This window comes from Protopterus annectens, chromosome 3.part0 (assembly GCF_019279795.1).
Source record: "Protopterus annectens isolate FY-2018-M chromosome 3.part0, PAN1.0, whole genome shotgun sequence".
Lineage (NCBI taxonomy): Eukaryota > Metazoa > Chordata > Ceratodontiformes > Protopteridae > Protopterus > Protopterus annectens.
The window spans coordinates 505,419,977-505,439,149 of record NC_056731.1 but is presented as its reverse complement, the minus strand read 5'-3'; the positions used below and the strand labels follow the sequence as shown (position 1 = coordinate 505,439,149).

The following is a 19,173-nucleotide window of genomic DNA, read 5'->3' as shown; positions in this document are numbered from 1 at the left end:
TGACTGCTGCTAAACGGCTTTTTTACTGAGTCTGCCATCCTTGCTGCACCCACTCACTACTTGTTAGCATTTTACATGTGGGTTCTTACCTGACGACTATTCACTGCTTGCTTAGAAGGACTTTTTAGTGTATATAGATTTTACTAAACTCAGATGTAGTTCTACTAGTCTTTGATTCCTAAATGCCTGACTGTTTATTTGTTAAGATACATTACTCGCTTTCTACCTATTTCTAACTGCAGCAATCAGTTAGCCACCCTTGCTGTACCCCATCGCTACTTATTGGCGTTTTTCACGTGGGTGTTTATTTAGCGACTCTACCCCTGCTCGCTTAGAAATACTTTTACTGCATTTAGTTTTTCTAGACTTACATATACTTTCACTAGTCTTTATCTCCTTATGCCTGGCGGTTCTTAATCTAACATGCATTATTCTGCCTTTTACTTAGTTTTGACTCCTGCTAACAGTTGTTTTCCTGAGTACGCCACCCTTGCTGCACCCACCCGTTGCTCATTAGTGTTCTGCACATGGGTGCTTATCTAGCGATTCTATATCTGCTTGCCTAGACATTATTGTACTAGTCGTAGATTATACTGCCTACCTAGTCAATCTTAAGCACGTCTATAGAACTCGCCCCAAACTCTCCATTTTGATTACTTAGTCTTACTATATCTATTTGTTTCCTTCTCTAACTGCCTGCTGTTTTTTTGATATTTGACCAGGTTGCAGCTTTCGCAACAATAGCTCATTATCATACTGCATTGTAAATGCAATTTGTTACTTGAGGTTTAACTTGGGTAGAAACATATCCAATCGCTTTCTGCCTTAGGTATACAGCGTGAATAACGTCTATTTTTACTAAAGTTAGGCTAATAGACCTGTATTCATTCTCTACTTAAAGTCCTGTGCAGAAATATATTTGCTTGTCTTTCGCCTTTGGAATATAGTGTTGTATATGATTGCGTTATTAAAGGTCAGGCTAAATGCATTCTTTTGCCTGGACTTTGCCCTTTAGAACTTTGTTTAACAAAATAAATAAGCTCTCTTGAGATAACAATGGTGTTTTACTGAATAGATGTTCATTAAACAACTGATTACAACAGTATATTCTTGCCAGCTTCTACACAGCTAATTACTTTATCCTTTAATAGTTATCTGCAAAGCTACAGGTCTGCCTTGGTCTCTTTTTAAAATGCTCTGTGGAGACAAGTATAGTGCTTACCTGATATGCGGTCTGAATATCAACATATATTAATTGTTATAACAACACTGTTTCTGAGTCCTGATAGATTGTTGTTGATGCAATTTTTACTTGACTACTACTGTTCTGGTATACATTTGTATAGATATTGTGTATGTAGCTCTTTCCATCCTAGCTACTTGATTGCATTATTCATGATAGATTGTTTGATGTTACAATTTTAAATTAACTTCTACTATTGATTACATTTGAATAGACATTGACTGCAGTTCTTTACATCCTTGCTACCTGTTTGCATTTTAGTATTGACCTCAGAATCCTGGAGTTCCTGCATTTTTGTACTCTTTAGATGTTTCTATTTACACAAATGGTCTCTGTTACTTAATGTGTCAAACTCATAACTGAGTGTAATTGATGTTTCTTTCTATGCTCTTCATTACTAAACTGTTTACCTCACTACCTTTTCTTCTTCTTCATTTACCAGCCTGTGACCCAGTACATCCCTATACTAAATCTCCAGACCTCACCCCACTGGAAGCCTCAACAAAACTGTTCAAACTAGGACTTCACCTATCAGCTCCCAGAAAAACCAGCCCACTACAAGACAGTGAAAGTATGTGCTGCAACAGATTCTAGAACTTTGACTTTATCCTAATGTTTAATGACACTGCTAGGTTAGACAAGTTTCCCAAGCAGGACAGCCAGCAGCCAATCAACCACCCCACTTATTCTCTGGTCTCTTAAATAAACCCTTACCATCCAACCTTTCACTCCCTTATTAGTAGCAGCATACCCCTCTCTCCATTAGCATGCAAGCGTATCTTTGATGCTGTTTAGTGACTAGGCAGTAAGTGGCGCCTCTCCACAAACTCTCTGCACATCTACTCCTATACGTACCATGCCTCCCCATCCCATTTTCTTAGTTATTGCTTCTCCTAAACTCACTGTTTTACCTTCTCTTACTGTCCTGGGTTCCCTTTAACACTTCTACTAACACACAAATTAAATGCTACCCTTACTTACCACCTGCTAGTCTTCTAACTCACTCCTACACTTTCTCACTTGTGACTTACCTGCTGAACTCACCTACTTAACAGATTGTCTTCCTTGAAAGTCCACTCTTTTGTCTCTACCTGCTCTGTTCGCCCTGTGGACTCACTTCGCTCCCCTACCCTGCCCCCAATTCTCACCCACCCCCAGTGGTCCTACATTTAGTCCTCCTAAAGACACACCCCCACTTTAAATTACTCCAATCACAATCATCCCTTCATCAACACACCCATTCACAACTTCTTACAACTCATCCACTGATACCTCATCTCTTTCCTACCATAGCAATTAAAACCTCCTACTAGTGCTCCTCCTAACATACCCTTCAACACCGCCTTCCAACTTTAATCTCTTACATCTATAACTATATTAACTCCTACCTTATCATGCCCTACCAATTACATATACCAATACTTATCTCACTCTTAACAGCTCTATCTACTACTTATCTCCTTACTTACTATGAACAACCCCTTCACTACAAACTCCACATCCCTTCCAAACACACTTTAACACCTACTATAACAAAACTCCCTAACTTCCAAACTAGCATTTCTAAACCCAGTTACCTAATTGATAAATTTCATAGACTAGTACACATCAAATACAGTAATCTAAAAACTAAACAAACAGTTAACTTTTACTGTAAACTTCTCCAACCTAAGTACTTTATATTTCTCCACTCCTTAACAGATGGGGACATTCATCCTAATCCTAGCCCAGCACCTATCCCTGTCACTGCAAATAGTCCCCAAGCCAAAATTCCCACTTTACCTCTAATCAACCTACCCAATTCACTATCCATCGCTCATCTTAACATACGTAGCATGTGCAATAAAATCCCTCATGTTCATGCCCTTCTTGATGTCCACCGATTTGATATCCTTTGCTTATCAGAAAAGTACAGTTTTGTACCTACCATAAATGTAGATGTCCGAGAGGTATGCATCTGCAGTCCTAACAAATGGGTTGTCCTGCCTCAGGCAGCCCTTCGGTCGGCCGGATTCCAAAGTCTGGGTCTGGCCTCGGCTGATGTCGCACTTCACCCGACGTCATAGCTGCTGTCAATTGGGTATAAAGGCATCAGCCAACGCCATTTTCCTCAGTGTTTCTTGCCCCAGATGCCAGGTGCCCTCTAGGAAGGCTAAATTTGGATAAATGCAAATGATTCCAAACAGTAGAGAGCAAACAAACATAAACATGTATGTACATATATACAAACAAATACACCATAATAGATTCCCCCAGCTAGCTACAAGATGGGCAAATACCCTAGGAGTACCACAGAGGGTAAGGAGGGTGGGTAATCCTGACTGCAGATGCATACCTCTCGGACATCTACATTTATGGTAGGTACAAAACTGTACTATGTCCTTCAAGGATGCATCTGCAGTCCTAACAAATGGGTAGAATACCATAGCCAAACTGGGGGAGGAGGCACTAAGAAGATTATGGTGCAGTTAAGATCCCTTGCAAAACAGCAGTGGCAAAACCTGCTCGGGATCTGGAGTATAAAGGTAGATTATAATGCTTGGCAAATGTATGCACGGAGCTCCAAGTAGCAGCCTCTAAAATGTCTTTGGTAGCCACTCCTCGTAAGAAAGCTGTAGTAGTGGCTGTAGCCCTTGTGGAGTGTGGTCTGATGTTTTCTGGAGTTGTCTTTCCATGGAAAGAGTAACAAAATCTAATGCAATTTCCTATCCATTTTGAGATTGTCTGTTTTGAAATTGCTTTTCCTTCCATTCCTGCTGCATATGCTACCAGAAGCTGGTCAGTTTTTCTATTGTTCTTGGTTCTGTCCAGGTAGTAGCGCAATTGCCTGTGTACATCCAAGGTATGCAGTAGTCTTTCCCCCCTGTTCTGTGGGTTGGGGAAGAATGTTGGTAAGTGGATTGCTTGGTTCAATGATACCCTGGAGACCACCTTTGGCATAAAAGTAGGGTTAGTTCTCAAGGACACTCTATCTGATGGAAGATAAGGAAGGGCTGTATTGCCATTAATGCCTGTAATTCATAAACCCTTCTTGCTGAGGTGATTGCAAGCAGGAAAGCAGTTTTCCAAGATAAGAACTGTAATTCTGCTGTTGCTGCTGGTTCAAAAGGGGGAAGCGTTAACTTTTCTAGCACAAAGTTCAGGTCCCATGTAGGCAAAGGTGGCTTCCTAGGAGGCTTTACATTTTTAATTCCTCTCAGAAACTGCCTGAGTAGAGGATGAGAGAAGACTGGAGGATCCATGTTATATTCTGCTGAAATTGCTGATGCATGAATTTTGATGGAGGAGTAAGACAGGCCATTGTGGAAAAGTTCTGCTAAATATTCCAGGATGTTAGCTATGTTTGCCAGTGATACATTTTCTCCTTTTGCTGCACTCCAAATGAGGAATCTTTTCCATTTTGCTGAATAAGTTTTCCTTGTGGAGGGTCTGCGAGCCTCCAGGATAATGTCTTTAACCCTCTGAGATAAGTCTGGGTTATTTTGTTTTATGTAAGATTCCAAGCAGCTAGCTGCAGTGTTTTCAAGTTTGGATGCAGGATCTTGAAGTTGTTCTGTGTTAGCAGCAAAGGAACTAGAGGTAGAGGCCATGCGTGCGCCCGAGACATACTCCTCAGAAGCGGGTACCAATGCTGCCTCAGCCAGTCTGGAGCTATCAGTATGATCCTTGGGTGATCTTCTTTGATCTTCAGTAGCACTTTGTGCATCAAAGGAAGAAGTGGGAATGCATATGCTGTTAGGTTTTCCCAACTGAAGGATAGGGAGTCCACCCTCCAAGCAAGTGGGTGGTATGTCCTTGTGCAGAATTTTCTCAATTGGTGGTTGTGTGGGGATGCGAACAGGTCTATTTCTGGTAGCCCCCATTTCTTTGTAATGGATTTGAAGATGTCTGGATGCAGCATCCATTCGTGGGCATCCGTGGTAGTTCTGCTTAAGGTGTCTGCTAGTACATTTTCTTTTCCTGGCACAAATATGGCCTGGAGCTGAATGTTGAGTTTCAGGGCCACATTCCACAGGTCCATTGCCATCCGGCATAGAGGATATGAATGTGTGCCTCCCTGCTTGTTGATGTACCACATAACCGTGGTGTTGTCCGTCTTTATCAGCAAATGACCTTGTTGAAGAAACGGTCTGAATGTCTGAATTGCCTGTTTCACTGCCAGCATCTCTTTTTGATTTATGTGTAGGTTCAGCTGGTCCTGTGTCCATAGGCCTTGTATACACTTGTCTACCATGTGTGCCCCCCAACCGAGGTCTGAGGCGTCCGTGGTGATAGTCTGGCTTGGGTGAGGGCTGTGGAAAGGCAGTCCTTTGTTCAACTGACAGGCCTGAGCCCACCACAGGAATTCTTGCTTCAGGCATGGAATTATTCGAATTTGGGTTTCTAGGCTGTGTTTGTGCTGAGACCATAAATTCCTTAGGTACCATTGCAACTTCCTCATATGTAGTCTGGCATGCGGAATCAATATTATGCAGGATGCCATGTAACCCAGGGCTTGCAGGACTTTCCTTGCTGTAAGCTGGTTCTGCGTTGTTAATGCCATGAAATAGAGTGGTAGTTGCCTTTGCTTTTCTGCTGTGAGAAATGCCATTTGATTTGATGTGTCCAGTTCTGCACCCAAGAATGTAATCCTTTGGGATGGTACCAGCCTTGATTTTTTCATGTTGACTGTGTATCCCAAGGCTTGCAATAGGTGAATAACCTTTTCCAAATCTTTTGTTAATTTGATCTTGTTGTCCGCTTGTATCAGGCAGTCGTCCAGGTATGGATAAATTTGAATTCCCTGAAGCCTGCAATGAGCAATTACTGATGCCAGGCATTTCGTGAATACTCTGCGCGCAGTAGATAAGCCAAAGGGCAATGCTGAGAATTGATAATGCTCTGATCCTGCAAGAAATCTGAGGTATCTTCTGCATTCTGGTCGTATAGGGACGTGCAGGTATGCCTCCTTGAGATCTAGAGTCACCAGCCAAGACTCCTTGCCCAGCATGGGAAGAAGTTGCTGTAGGGTCAGCATTTTGAATTTTGGAACAATGAGATATGTGTTCAGAGCGGACAGGTCGAGAATAGGTCTCCATTGGTTTTCTTTTCTTGGTACCAGGAAAAGTCTGGAGTAAAATCCTTGTCCTTATTCCATAGACGGTACCTTTTCTATAGCTCTCATCCTTAGTAAGTGGTTGATTTCTCCTAGAGCGTTTGTTCTTTGGTTTGGTGGTAGGTTTGGCATTCCTCTCTTCCTTGGTAGAGTATGGAAGTGAAACCTGTAACCTTTGTCTATTGTCTGTAAAATCCATTTGTCTCCTGTAATGTAATGCCAGTTTACTGAAAATAAGGCTAGCTTTCCGCCTAAGGGTGCTTCCAGTTGTTCCCTGGTAGGCAGTATCAGAGCCAAGTCACTGTGACTGTCCTGTGGAAGTGGCAGTAGCTGGATCTGTGGCAGTACTAATCTGGTTGTTAGGCTGCCACTGACGTCCCCTGTAGGCACCTCTGGATTGACCTCTGCCTCTTGGGTGCCTATTTCTGCCTCTCTGTGCTCTGGTGTCTGGAAAGGACCAATTCTTCGAAGGCCAATTTCTACTAAACCTAGGAGGCTGGACCTGTAAGAAATTCTTGACTGTTTGGACAGATTTTGTTTTTTCTTCCACCTTATTTAACACTTGCTGTGCAGGGGAGCCAAACAAACTGAGTTTCTCCATGGGAGCATCTAGGAGCTTTGATTTTACATGGTCTGGTAATGATTGCTCTTTTAACCATGCATGCCTTCTGATCACTGTACCAGTCATAGCTGATCTAAAGGAAGCCTCCAGTGCATCATAGCTGCATTTTAAGGAATGATTACTGACCTGCTGAGTGTTATGTACCAAATCCTGAAGGGACTTACGGTCAATAGGCTCAGGAGAGGATAGTTTTTTATTTAGCTGATCTAATAAAAATTCCTGATACTGAATCATGTGGAATTGACAGTTTAAGGCCCTAGCCGAAAGAGTAGCAGAAGTATAAACTTTTTTACCCCATCTCTCTAATGCTCTAGATTCTCTTTCAGAGGGGAGGGGGTTTTTGGCAGTTGCTACAGCTTTGGGGCCCTGAGAAATAGTTTCAGGATCTGCAATAGGAGCCTTATACAAGTGATAATGTGTGTCCGGGACCCTGTAGTATCTGTCGGGCTTAGCAGGGGCCGGGGGAAGAGAGTCAGGGGCAGTACAAGCATCATTAAATGCATCATCCACAACTGTTAGTACTGGAGGAATGGCTAAAGGCCTATGCTGTGGCAAATGTAAAAAGGTCCTTAGCCGTTTCCTAGAATCTGAAAAATCCTGGCCCTGCCATTGAAATTGCTCTCTCATAGCATGCAAGGTTTCCCCAAAAGAAAATTCCTCAGGAGGAGAGGCAGAAGGAATGGAGTCTTCTGCGTCAGAGTCCTCATAAGGAGAATAAGGGCCTTCTGGAGGATTTGAGCGTTCTGAATCTTCAGAGGAATAATCCGTAGAAACTGGCTCAGGGGGCTCTGCTCTAGGCCTCTTCTCTGGAGGGGGATGAGAGGCCCTGTCAGGGTGAGGTTGGGATCCCCTGATCAAAGAAATGAGATCCTCTGCCAGGCTGAGCATTTGTGAACTAGAGCTAGGCCTGTGTGAGGGGGTTTTAGCAGGCAAGGCCTTAGACGATTTAGCTGCTTTAGCCCTAGAGAAAGCCTTGATAGACATGGATGCAGGGGGCCTAGCAGCTCCACGTGCAGGAGTAGATATGTCTAAAGGAATAGTATCTGATAAATCCTGGGAGCCTGCTACAGCAGTAGAAATTTCAGTAGCAGATTCAGCCATGCTGTGTGAGGCCTCGGCTGTGGGAGGTATGCTTTCGGCCGAAGGAAGAACCGAGGACTCGGTTTCAGCCGAAACCGAGACACTCGCGGCTGGCTTAACCGTGGTTTCGGCCGAAACCGTGGACCGCGAGTGTCTGTCCTTTTCCTTACGCTTTTTAGCTAATTGTGAAGTCGGAGTCTCCGACGGCATTTTGTAAGCAAAAGCGGGACCAAAAAACTCCTCCGCAAACTCCGACCGATGTCTAAGTGTCCGTCGGTTGAAGGAAGCACAGGCTAGACAAGCTGCTACGTCGTGGTCTGGGCCTAAGCAAGGAAGGCAGTAAGAGTGGAAATCCTTATGAGGTATTTGTTTCCCACAAGTTAAACAATTATTTACTTTTTCTGACATCGGCTGAGGCAAGAAAGAGTCCCCAACGGGGTACTTAGCTTTTTAGAAGTCTTCGGTAGTAGAAATCTCTGGATCTGACCGACCGGCACTTGCGAACAGCTTCTGCTTCGGGCACCGCGCGGCAAGAAAGACTGAGGAAAATGGCATCGGCTGATGCCTTTATACCCAATTGACAGCAGCTATGACGTCGGGTGAAGTGCGACATCAGCCGAGGCCAGACCCAGACTTTGGAATCCGGCCGACCGAAGGGCTGCCTGAGGCAGGACAACCCATTTGTTAGGACTGCAGATGCATCCTTGAAGGACATCATGGTTAAAACCCTCAATAAAAGATAATGAAATCACCCCTCCAGGCTATAGTATTATTCGGTTAGATCGCACATCCAAAAAAGGAGGAGTAGTAGCAATTCTCTATAAAGCACACATACAACTTAGCACTGTAAATCTTAACCTATCTTTAGACTTCAGCGCTGAAATAGTTCTCAAAATTCCAGCTTAACAGACATAAAGCCATAAACATTATCTGTGTCTATCTTCCCCCAGGCAACAACATCGGTACACTTGAACACGTACTTAACTGGCTTTCTTCTCATCTCCCACAAGAAACCATAGTCCTAGGAGACTTTAACATTGATTGGAATTCATGTAGCAGTACAAACCCTACCAACCACATTAACCTTTATGGTTTCTCACAAGTTATTAACTCCCCCACCAGAATTAACAAACTGGACAATAAAGAAAGCACCTTGGATTGGATTCTGACTAATAGTCCTCACCAAACTTACATAGCAGGAACATTCACAGACGATCTTAGTGACCACCTGCTAACATACATAATCAGACATAAAACCAACCCAACCTTCCCTAACACTATAAGAACAGTTCGCACCAAAAAGCATTTTAAGCCTGAGCTTTTCCAAATAGAACTTAAACAATGTAATTGGTCACCATTAAGATCCCTCCCAATTAACAAAGCAGTTGAATACTTCAACTTTACATTCGTAACAATCCTGGACCATCACGCCCCAATACGCTGTACAATAAATAAAGCTAAACCTGCTCCTTGGCTCTCAAACAAAACCAGGCAACTAATCATTCAGAGTAACAAATCCTTGGCTAAATGGCGAACTACTAAGAACTCTACAGATCATCTAACCTTCAGACAGCAAAGAAATAATACAAAAAAAGCCATCCTACTTGACAAAAAGAACTACTATCTCCACCTACAATAATCCTCCCTCAAGGAACCTCAGAAGTTTTGGTCTAAACTTTTTTATCCAGGTGTAACTATTACCCCCATCCCCTCAGGCGCTAATCCTGAAAATTCAACTGAAACAGCTAATGCCTTTAATTCTTTCTTTACCAATACTATCCAAACTCTGGCTAGCCATCTATCCCCTGATATCTCAAAACTACAAACTCCCACCTCCAAGGCACCCCCAGTATTCAAGTTAGAACGAGTGCCCACATCATATATTTGCTCCCTTCTCCAAAAGATAAAAGCAACTGCCCCCTCAGCTGACAACCCCCCAGCTGAATTCCTGCAAATAGCATCTAAAGCCATAGCTTATCCCATCTCCATATTGATAAATAGAACCATAAATGAAGGTATTATCCCATCCATCTGGAAAATTTCTCATATTATCCCACTACACAAAGGTGGTAGCTCCAACGAAATGTCCAACTTTCGTCCCATAACACTGCTCTCCCCACTTGCAAAATTAATGGAAAAGTGTGTCCACAAACAGCTAATGAAACATCTTCTCCATCACAACCTACTAGCAAACTGTGAAAATGGATTTAGACCTTTCCTTAGTACCTCTTCTGCCTTGCTTTCCTTCACAAACTGTATCAATGAAAACAGCAACAAAAATATCCTCTCCTCAGCAGTCTTTGTCGATTTATCAAAAGCTATCGACATGGTTAATCACCAAATCCTTCTTCACATCCTAAAATCCTACTCACTAAATCCACTATCCATGAACTGGTTCACATCCTATCTAGAAAACAGACAGCAGGCTGTACTCTGTCAAAATACACTATCAAATCATCTGCCTATCACATTAGGTGTTCCACAAGGCTCCATATTAGGCCCTCTCTTGTTTTCCATTTACATCAATGACCTCCACTTAGCCATTCCACTCTCCACATGTATTCAATATGCAGATGACTCTACTATTGTCTGCGCAGCCACCTCTCAGGCTGAACTTCAGTCTCATACAGAAAAAGCTTTCAATACATTAGAACATTGGTTCTCTAACTGCTGCCTCCTACTAAACCCCCCAAAAACTAAACTTTTACTCTTTACACCAACCCAAAAGACTAACCCTATACACTTCACTCTCACATATAATAATGGCACCCTTATTTCTCCTGATCTAACCACTAAACTCTTAGGAATCACAATTGACAATAATCTCAACTTTGATACCCACATAAATGCCACAGTAAAATCAGTTAACAGAAAATTAGGATCCCTCTATAGAATAAAACCTTATCTTACACCACTAGCTAGGTTCGCTATAGCTAGAACTCATTTACTCTCAACCCTTCTTTATGCCTCTCCCATTTATACTAACCTCTCTAAAACGAACCTTCACAAACTAGCTATATCCTATAATAACATTGCCAGGTTCGCTACAAGCTCCCCTTTTAGAACTCATCACTGTCTAAATTTGAAACAACTAGGCTGGTTAGAATTTCTGAATCAGATACAATTTCGGCAACTTGCAGTACATACAAGGCCTTTTATCAACCCCATAATACTCCCATACTCTCTAGCTTCATTATACCATATAGCAGTCTCAAAAATGTACGCTCCTCAAACAAAATGCTTATGAATATTACTAAATCTAAAAACTTAGCAGGTGATTCCTTGTTCTCTAACTCTGTCGGAAAAGTATGGAATCAATTACCACCTGATCTTACATCCCAGACCTCTCTCCCACTTTTTAAAAGAAATCTAAAGCTCTACTTCAATAATCACTGGTTATGCTCCTGTTCTAACCCTGACTAACATTTTCTTGACTCTGATCTTTTACCTTTTTCCTATTACAAACCTTCTTAAAATACTTCTATATCCTTTTCTCTCACATAGAAAGAAATTGTTACTAGTATACTTTAACCTACTTAGTATACTACCCTTCTAAGACTTGTTTCTAGTAAGAGTAGCTTAAAAAAAAAAAAAACTTTAATTCTTCTATTTTTTATATTCTTTTAACAATTTCTTTAACTAACATGTTATGCTAAAATTATTGCTGTATAAAACTGCTTTTATGGTATAATTATTGCAGTATAAAACTGTTTTTATGTTATTCTCTATTAAATTGTATGCTTTTTCCCTGGAGCTTTTGTCCCCGGGCCTCTACTGAAAATGGACATATATCCAGTTAGACTAGCCTGGTCAACAAATGTAAAATAAATAAAATAAATAAAAATAAATAAATATTGGAGGAGGAGGATACAATAGTAGAATCATCAGCGTATTGGATAAGTGAACTTTGAAGAGAAACAGAATGAAGATTTATGAACACACTGAAAAGCAAAGGACCAAGAATAGACCCCAGAGGGACATCTGTTTTGTTAACTATATATCCAGATTGTTTTGCCATTTTGACCGATTGTCTGTTATTCAGATAGCTTGATTACACGTCTTCAATAAACCAATCTGCATCTATGCAGAAAACTTTAGACCACCGTAAACTAAGACTAAGAAATGCTTAGTATCATGACTTCCACCAACTTCAAGAAATCTTTAAAATTCTCTGAATCTGATTTGACTCTATATTTATTAAGGTCTGGCTTTATTTTCTCTCTTAACTTCACTATCTGGCCAAATCTAACCATGTAATGATATGCATCAAAATGTTTATAATAAGACGGTATCTACTATCTTTCCTTCATATTCTGAATGACACTAAAATAATCTGTGTTACCAACTAAATTGTGAAAAACTTTGTACTCTTTGTATAACTAATCTCTAGTAATTATTGTATGTGGTAGACTTGTATAACTTGGCAGTCTATGTACTACTAATATCCTGAAATATCTGTATGTAGTAGAACTGTATAACTTGTAATCTATGCAATTCTAACCTCTGGAAAATTTGTGTAAAAATGTTTTTGATTAATGTCCTTTCTGAAAATATAATATAGTCTTAAAATACTTCTTTTTATTTGTAATTAGAGCTTTTCTCCCTGGGCGTCCACTGAAAATGGGTTTCTGACCCAGTGGACTTTCCCAGTTAGTCAATCAATAAAAAAATAATACTTCAATGTTAGTCTCCCACACTTACAACCGGGATACTTTTCTGGCTATGACTAACATAACCTGCCATTTCAGTGTTACTATCTTTTGGTGTGACCACCGCCTCATCACGGCAAATGCTGGATTACTCCAACACAACCTTAGCAACACTCTTCTCACTTGTGTCCTAGTTTTTCACCTCATGTGGTTCTAACTTCTGCCCTTTTCTGATAATGGTACTGTCTCTTTTGATGTTCTCTCATTAAATTACCATTTTAGTGCATTAATAGTCTTTATGGACTCGTTTCACTCTGGCCACCATGTTTTCTAATTCGATTCCCTAAAGTTTGAATAGCTTTCAGTCAGCACTAGATTCCTGCCAAAGCTCCTACTCTTGTTAGTGCCTTGTCAAACACTCCACCGCTCTTTAATGGGGTTCTACAGCACACTACATCAGTAGTTGCTGCTTGCCTTGCATATGCATCATTAAAATACATCATTGTAATTCAATGTCACATTCTAATGAACCTTTCTATGCATTATAATTCCTTGTATCAGTATTCACCATGTTTGCACTTTTTGCATTTTTGTAACCAGGGTGTGTCTGAAAATGGGATGCTGCAGCCCAATCCATTTACTTGTTCAATAAAAATAAACAAGTGGGTAATTGTACCTAGACTCGTGTATCAGTGGTATGATACTCCAACTAGGACTGTGAAGTACTTTCAAAAGACAATTTGTTTAAAATATCCATTCAGTTTCCTTACTATCAGTAAACACCACTGCAGATAATAAATTTATCTGAGTCTTATCCATAAAGTAACATTTGATTTCATTTAACAATAGTTTTTTGGATGCAAAAGTGCGAAGTAGTTAAGATTACATACTTGTCGCCTTTACTCTTTGCAATCCCAACAAGTTTTTCAATCCCTCCTGCATCACGTAAGGCTTTGGCATTCTCCATGTTTTTAGTTATAACTTCATGTAGGGTACAACATATGGCAGTCACTGTATCATCAGACATGGCCTTGCTTACTGAATTGCTGTTGCTGTTGTTACCACCAGGAAGACGATGGACCAGATCCCGCATAGCATACTTGCCTTTTGAAGGAACACAGGGAACACAAAGGAAGGGAGAAAGGATGACAGTTGGAAAATAGGATGGTAGGGAAAGAAAGAAAAGAAACAAGTGCAAGTTGTGTTAATGTCAGTCTGAAAGCTATTTCTCATACAAACATCATGTTTTTATAAGTACTAGTTACTGACGACACAGGAGGAATCAAGGGTAAATGTTTTTGGTCCATCATCAGAAGCTATGCAACTGTTTTATTTATTATAGTTTTTTTAAACATATTTCAAGAATATTAAAATTCACAAAGTAATATTAATCGTACGTACTGCAGATAATTTTAAATTACATTTAAAAACTAAATTACTTCACAATGGACAAAAATAAAAAAATACTAATTTATTTTCATATGTCTGCATATGCTGAAAAGGTAAAAGAAAGTTAGTAGCTGCAGTACATTTCATTCCACCTGGTTTCACATAACATATGATTTAATTTTACAGTGACTATAAAATAACTTGTATATACAAAACTGTGCTATTTTGAATAATAAAAAAATAAAGAAAGAAATGACCTAATGAATAAAATACAGCAAGTAATAAAATAACTTCTAGTGAATGTATTGAGGAAAATATGTAAAAATGTACATATAAATGTCAGGTTTTTGTGATATAAAAAAATGAGACCACAATAAATTATTTCAAAACTTTTACCACCTTTAATGTGACCTATAACCTGTACAACTCAATTGAAAAACAAACAAATCTGTTATGGGGAAAAATATAAAAAATAAAAAAACGTACAATAAGCTGGTTGCATGTGTGCACACCCTTAAACTAATACTTTGTTGAAGCACCTTTTGATTTAATTACAACATTAAGTCTTCTTGGGTGCACACATGCCATCAATTAAAGAGACTCTGATTAACTCCAAATAAAGTTCAGCTGACCTAGGAGGATTTTCCTGACATTTACTCAGTTGCCTGCTACAGCAAAAGCCATGGTTCGTCAGAGAGTTTACAAAGCATCAAAGGGCTCTCATTGTTAAAAGGTATCAGTCAGGAGAAGGGTACAAAACAATTTCCAAACATTGGATATACCATGGAACTCAGTGAAGACAATCATTAAAAAGTGGAGAAAATATCGGACAACAGTGACGTTGCAAAGAACTGGACGTCCCTCCAAAATTGATGTAAAGACAAGACAAAAACTGGTCAAGGAGGCTGTCAAGAGACCTGCAGCAACACTGAAGGAGCTGCAGGAATTTCTGGCAAGTACTGGTTGTGTACTACATGTGACAGCAATCTCCTGTATTCTCCAAATGTTTGGGCTACGGAGTAGCGTTGCAAGACGGAAGCCTTTTCTTATACAGAAAAACATCCAGGCCCAGCTAAAAATGTGTAAAAAAATAAAAAGCCTCCCAAAAGCATGTTAGAAAATGTGTTATGGTCTGATGAGACAAAGGTTGAAATTTCTGGCCACAATTCCAAAAGATACGTTTGGCGCAAAAACACTTCACATCACCAAAAGAACACCATCTCTATGGTGAAGCATGGTGGTGGCAGTATCATGCTTGGGGTTTGCTTTTCTTCAGCTGAAACTAGGGCTTTAGTCAAGGTGGAGGGAATTATGAAGAGTTCCAAATACCAGTCACTTTTAGCCCAAAACCTTCAGGCGTCTGCTGGAAAGCTGAAGATGAAGAGGAATTTCACCTTTCAACACAACAGTGACCCCAAGCATACATCGAGACCAACAAAAGAATGGCTTCACCAGAAGAAAATTGAAGTTTTGAAATGGCCCAGTCAGAGCCAAGACCTAAATCCAATAGAAAATCTGTGGGGTGACCTGAAGAGGGCTGTGCACAAGAGATGCCCTTGCAATCTGACAGAATTGGAGCACTTTTGCAAGGAAGAGTGGGCAAATATTGCCAAGTCAAGATGTGCCATGCTGATATACTTCTACCCAAGAAGACTGAATGCTGTAATTAAATCAAAAGGTGCTTCAGCAAAGTATTAGTTTAAGGGTGTGCACACTTATGCAACCAGCTTATAGTACATTTTTATTTTTTTATATTTTTTATACTAACAGATTTGTTTGTTTGTTTTTCAATTGAATTGTATAGGTTATAGGTTACATTAAAGGTGGGAAAAGTTTTGAAATGATTTATTGTGGTCTCATTTTTTTATATCACAAAACCTGGCATTTTAACAGGCAGGGGTGTGTAAACTTTTTATATCCACAATATATATATATATATATATATATATATATATATATATATACACATACACATACACACACACACACACACACACACACACACGGGGCTACTTGAAAACACTGACACACCAAAACACCGACGACGAGAACACCAAGACCGGAAGATCGACAATTGAGATGACCGACAGTTTAAAAGCACAAAACTTGACATACCCGACAAACCACAATCCTGACAATCAACAAAACAAAACAAATACCTTTTCTGAAAAACACACACACAACACAAGCACACCACAAACCTTACAAACCTACACTAAACCTTATATACACAACTATCTATGCACTAACCTTAGCCCAAACCCTAACCCTAAGGTCCGTCACTATCTCACACACACCTAACCTGTGCCCTAACCCTAAAGTCTGTCACTATCGCACACTTACCTTACCCGTACCCTAACCCTAACGCACTTAACCCACCCCTAAACCTAAAGTCTGTCACTATCGCACACTTAACTTAACATGTCGGTGTTCCCAGCGTTAGGCTTTTAAACTGTCGGTCATCTCACCTGTCGATCTTCCAGTCTCGGTGTTCTCGTCATCTATGTTTTGGCGTGTCGGTGTTTTCAAGTAGACCCATACACACACACACACACACACACACACACACACACACACACACACACATATTTCTTTATGTTGGATTGTGTGTGTGTGTGTGTGTGTGTGTGTGTGTATATATATATATACATACATGTGTGTGTGCATGTTTATGTGTGGATTTCTTTATGTCAGTAGTAGGTACACACAAAGAAACAAGGCAACAATAAATGTCATTATTCAGGCATTATCATAGCATGGATGTGAATGTATTTTACATGGAGCTGCTGTTTCTGTATGTCAACAGTGATAGAACAAATGTGTTTGTATCATAAATTCCACTGCATATAAATAATTACTTCTGTTCAAACATCATTGTCATTGTCTGTTATCCCTACTGAATGTCTAGAGACTTCTTCATTCTTACCGATTTCAAGTATGGCCCTCTGAAGTTGTATCTGTATCTGCATTTATTGCTACCCAATAAAACCCTATCAGTTCTATTCCTTTACTTCTACATATTGAATAGGTGTATACACTGCTTCTCTTTGTATTTTATTCTCTACTAATGCTTATCTAGTGCACATAAATTTCTTCTCTTTCAATGTTTTCAGTGTATTTAATCTCTCTATCTTCATGCAAAAATGTATACTCATCATGTAAGATGTAGTGCACATGTAAAAACTCCACAGATAGGGGATCGTGATGGCAAGAGAGGCACAAGACAGAAAATCTCTACCATATAGACACATAGGATTTTCTGGTAGTGAGTTTCCTGGTGTCCTGCAGAATCCACAGCACATCTTCAGAAAACAGGTGCCTAAAAGGGATCAAAACCCTAAAACCCACACTGTCACTTGAAGAGTGGACAGGCTAAGATGGACAAGAATCTCTTGTCTTGTCTTGTATGAGAAGATCCACCAGTGAGGTAACTTGAGGTAATTGACCTTGGCCAAGTGAGAAAAAAATGGGAACCAATGCTGTCTGGGCCAGAGGGAGTCACCAGCAAGATTTTGGGAGAGTCGTGCCTGATCCTATGCAGAACCCATGATAACACAAGAGGGGGGTGGAAAAGCATATAGAAACATACCCTTCCAAGGAAAAGACAGGGCATTCACTTTCCAAGTCAGAGGACATGGGACTCTGAAACAGAATAGAGGAAGTTGTCTCTTCAGATGGGAGGTGAAGAGATCTACTTGAGGAATACCCCACCGATGGATAATGTCCAGGAACACAACTCAGTGAAGCATCCAAATGTGAGCTTGAGTTTTGGACCAGCACAAAGAGTCTGCCAACATACTGTGCTCTGAGGAAATGTAAACTGCCTGAAGAGACCTGAACAGCTTAAATAAGCTTAAATAAGTAGATTGTCTGGATAGGGAAAGATCTGTATACCTCAAAGCCTGCAAAAAGCAATAACAGACGTGAGGCATTTGGTGAGCACCAATGGGCAGTAAAAAGGCCAAAGGGCAAAGAAGAGAACTGAAAATCCAAGGAAGAGACAGAGAAATGTAAAAATTTCATGAAAAGAAAATGAATAGGGATGTGAAGATAAGCATCCTTTAGATCCAGAAATACCAGAAAGGCCTGGAGAAGCAGAAGAGGCAACAATGTCTGCAGGGACAATATCCAAAAAGAAGGGAAAGATTCCAAATTGGTCTTCATGTACCCTAGGAAACAAGAAACATCCTGGAATAAAACCCCTTTCCCCATCTGGGTAGAAAGAATTAGTTGAATCGCGCCCTGATTCAAGACAGAATGCAGAAAGCTGGTGTCAAGGCGGTTGATGAATGCCTGAAAAGGGAACCATGAAATATCCCGGACGGATAATTGAGAGAACCCAAGAATCTGACGTGATCCAAAGCCAGTTTTGGAAGCGACAGGGAAAGGAAGAGAGACAAGAGGACCTGGCTGAGGGGACAAGAAGGCCAAATGTCAAACAGAATGAAGCTTATCCTGAAAAGAAGGTTTCTGGGGAGAAAGGAGTCTTAGTAGACTTAGCAGGTGGGACATGCATAGAACCCTTCTTACCCTTAGGAGGGGGGCAAGTTTGTCTATGAAGAAAGGCAGACTTGAAAGGATAGCTCCTCTGAAACATGGGAATAAGAGAAACTAAAATATATTTCAGTTCCTGCAAGGCAGTAACTTTATCCTGAAGGGACTTTGGCAGCAGCAGCAGTTCCAAAATGGCTGTTGTTATCTAGAGAAGCATCCAAAAGTTTGGCCTTGATGTCATCAGTTAAAGCCTGAAGACATAGCAAAGAATAATGCCTCATGAGCAAACCAAAGGCAGCAGCCCTGGAAGAAGAATCAGCTGCATCACAGCTGCACTGTACTGAGTTGTGGGGAAATGTGAGAATTGCATCCTAACAGGGAAAGGGCAGAAGCCTTCTCCTCAGAAACAGGGAGGTCAGAAACCACCTTAGAAACCTGGGACAGGAGGGCCAAAACATACCTGGTCATGTGGGTCTGATAGTTAAAGGCCATGAAGGACAAGGTGGCAACAGTGCAAACCTTCCTGCCCAGCCTTTCCTTGGCACTACTATTCTTATCAGAAGGAAGCAACAACTTGGAAGATTTGTCAGAAGAAACTGAC

The 19,173-nt window shown here is 40.5% G+C and overlaps 1 protein-coding gene across 3 annotated transcripts in view; it reads right to left on the bottom strand.

The window, feature by feature from the left end:
• Positions 1–19,173, bottom strand: part of CTNND2 (catenin delta 2) — a 6,416,678-nt gene that overhangs the window by 450,391 nt on the left and 5,947,114 nt on the right. For all 3 annotated transcript variants that reach the window (XM_044064921.1, XM_044064922.1, XM_044064923.1), the window contains one exon: positions 13,580–13,793. In XM_044064921.1, the coding sequence (XP_043920856.1) occupies positions 13,580–13,793 (214 nt within the window). The remainder of the gene's footprint in view (positions 1–13,579; positions 13,794–19,173) is intronic.